Source organism: Geospiza fortis, unplaced genomic scaffold (genome assembly GCF_000277835.1).
Source record: "Geospiza fortis unplaced genomic scaffold, GeoFor_1.0 scaffold242, whole genome shotgun sequence".
Taxonomy (NCBI): Eukaryota; Metazoa; Chordata; class Aves; order Passeriformes; family Thraupidae; genus Geospiza; species Geospiza fortis.
In genome coordinates this window covers 620,382-622,459 of record NW_005054574.1, presented here as the reverse complement: position 1 = coordinate 622,459, position 2,078 = coordinate 620,382, and the positions used below count along the sequence as shown (strand labels likewise).

Sequence of the window (2,078 nt, the reverse complement as noted above, 5' to 3'; positions counted from 1 at the left end):
TAAAATACATGCATTTTTCACAGGAACCTTTCTTCTTTATTGAAAGGGGGTTTTTGTTTGTTTGTTTGTTTGTTTTCCCCAAGAAATATAATTACAGAAATTTATTTGTATCTGCAAAATGTTTATGTTTTGATCAACAGCACATTTTGTATTTGCAGAATCTGGTAGTTCAATCTGTCTTTCCATTACCTTATGGGATCAGTGTGTCCTGCTCCAGACCTGCAGGCACCTTGCATATCCCCTACCACGTAAAACCTTCATAATCCTGTTTTTCCCCTCAGATTTCTCAGCTGAGCCTGAGGTCCCTGAAGAGACACTTTATAAATAGAAAAAGTTATTCATATCCATAAATCACCAAATAAACTGTACCTACAGGATCCAGAAATCTTATGGGATGCTTTTGCCAGTTCTCAGCATTCCAAATTCACAGGGGTTGGTTTAATCCCCACAGGATTCTGGAGAAAGAAGGGAATGAATAATTCTGCATCCAGCCTGAGGGCTACATGATGTGTTGAATAATTGCACACCAAGTGAGGAGGCAAACCATCTCATTGTGATCATCTAATTAAGAAATATGTAATTATCCCTACACTTAAGGGGTCTGAGCTCCCAGTTTACTTAGAGAGGAAGTCAGCCTCACCTAGATGCATGGGAAAGGTATGGAGCAACTAATCCTGGATTTCCAGACACATGAAGGACAAGCCAATCTCAACCAATCTGTGATTCTGTATTGCTCTCTAAGTTCTATAAAACAGTAATTTACAATAAGTTGATGGGAAATATTCAGAGAATGTAGAGAGGCAGAAATTACTTAGCCCATGCAAAAGTTTTTGTTACTTAAGTTGGTGGATTGATTTCTTCCAATATAATTCTTGAAACGACTTTGTGTACTGAAGCAGAGGAAATGTATTATAAATTGGAAGCTAGAAAAGGAAAAATAAGATTACTCTATAATTTTTTCCATATTAAAATAAAAAACCCAGGGGAAAACATTGCCAATTTTCTGTCACAATATATTTCACAGCTTGTATAGTGTAGGTTTTTTTTGTTGAATGGGTTTTTCAGTAAACTCTAAAATTAACTTGAGGAAAAAAAAATCAACTAACAACTTCACTGAAAATAAATTTGATGTATCAAATGCACATCAATGTCTTGATTACACATTTTCCATAACATAATTAAACTATCCTCTTGAAAATGATTCCAATGAGCACCTTCTTAGAAATTTTCATCCTGAAAAATGAAAAAGGAAACAGAGTGACATATTCTTAAAGGAATGTAATGAACACAGCATTGGGATAAAAAAATATTTTTTGTCTCTTATACGTACAGAGGGATGCAGTGAGAACTGTAATAGCAGCTGGCTTTGCTGTCTCAGGCATGTTCAGCAAAGGATGCTCTCCAAAGACCTTCTCTTTAGCTGCAAGAACCGTCAAGGAATTGTGGAGAAGTGGAGATCAGGAAGGCAGATAAAGAAAAAAACCAAACAGGACTTTGCCTTTGAGTGTTCAGGTATACAGAGGAGTAAGGAAAAACTTTGTGTGTACAGAAACATGTTATTTCCTTGCCTGTGGAGGAAATGGAGAAGGCCATGTCCCCGATGCTCCAGTTCAGGCATCCATCTGGGAGAAAATGATGGACTAAATGGGGAGAATGTGGAATAAAGATGGGGTGCTGGTGAGTGCAAACTGCAAAAGAGAGTAGAAACATCACCAAAGCTACACTCGTGGAGGCTGTACAAAAACTGGGAGAAGGACAGGGAGAAGGCAGAAGACACAGGCAAGAAGCCGAGAGAGAGATACGGGCAGTGGTAGCGAAATGAGGCAGCAGCGGGACAGCAGCGGTGAAAACGAAATGCCCTGGGAGGGTGGGAACTGGAGGACACCCGCGGGAATGAAAGTGCCGACGAGAGAAAAGTGGGAAGAAATAGGGGTGACCGCGCCAATGCACACACCCCGCGGCCCCCCAGCGAACCCGGCGGCCCCTCGGCGACACCCCGCGGGCCCTCGGCAGCGCGCTCCTACCTCGCCCGGAGCACCCGCACCCCAAACCCGCCGGCTGCCCCCCCCCCCCACCCT

At 42.0% G+C, this 2,078-nt stretch overlaps 1 protein-coding gene across 1 annotated transcript in view; it reads left to right on the top strand.

The window, feature by feature from the left end:
* The first annotated feature begins 1,818 nt into the window (after positions 1-1,818).
* The window catches only part of YBX3 (Y-box binding protein 3), an 18,216-nt gene continuing 17,956 nt past the window's right edge, over positions 1,819-2,078 (top strand). Inside the window, 1 exon segment of the mRNA XM_031064258.1 lies at positions 1,819-1,867. Within this exon segment, the coding sequence (XP_030920118.1) occupies positions 1,819-1,867 (49 nt within the window).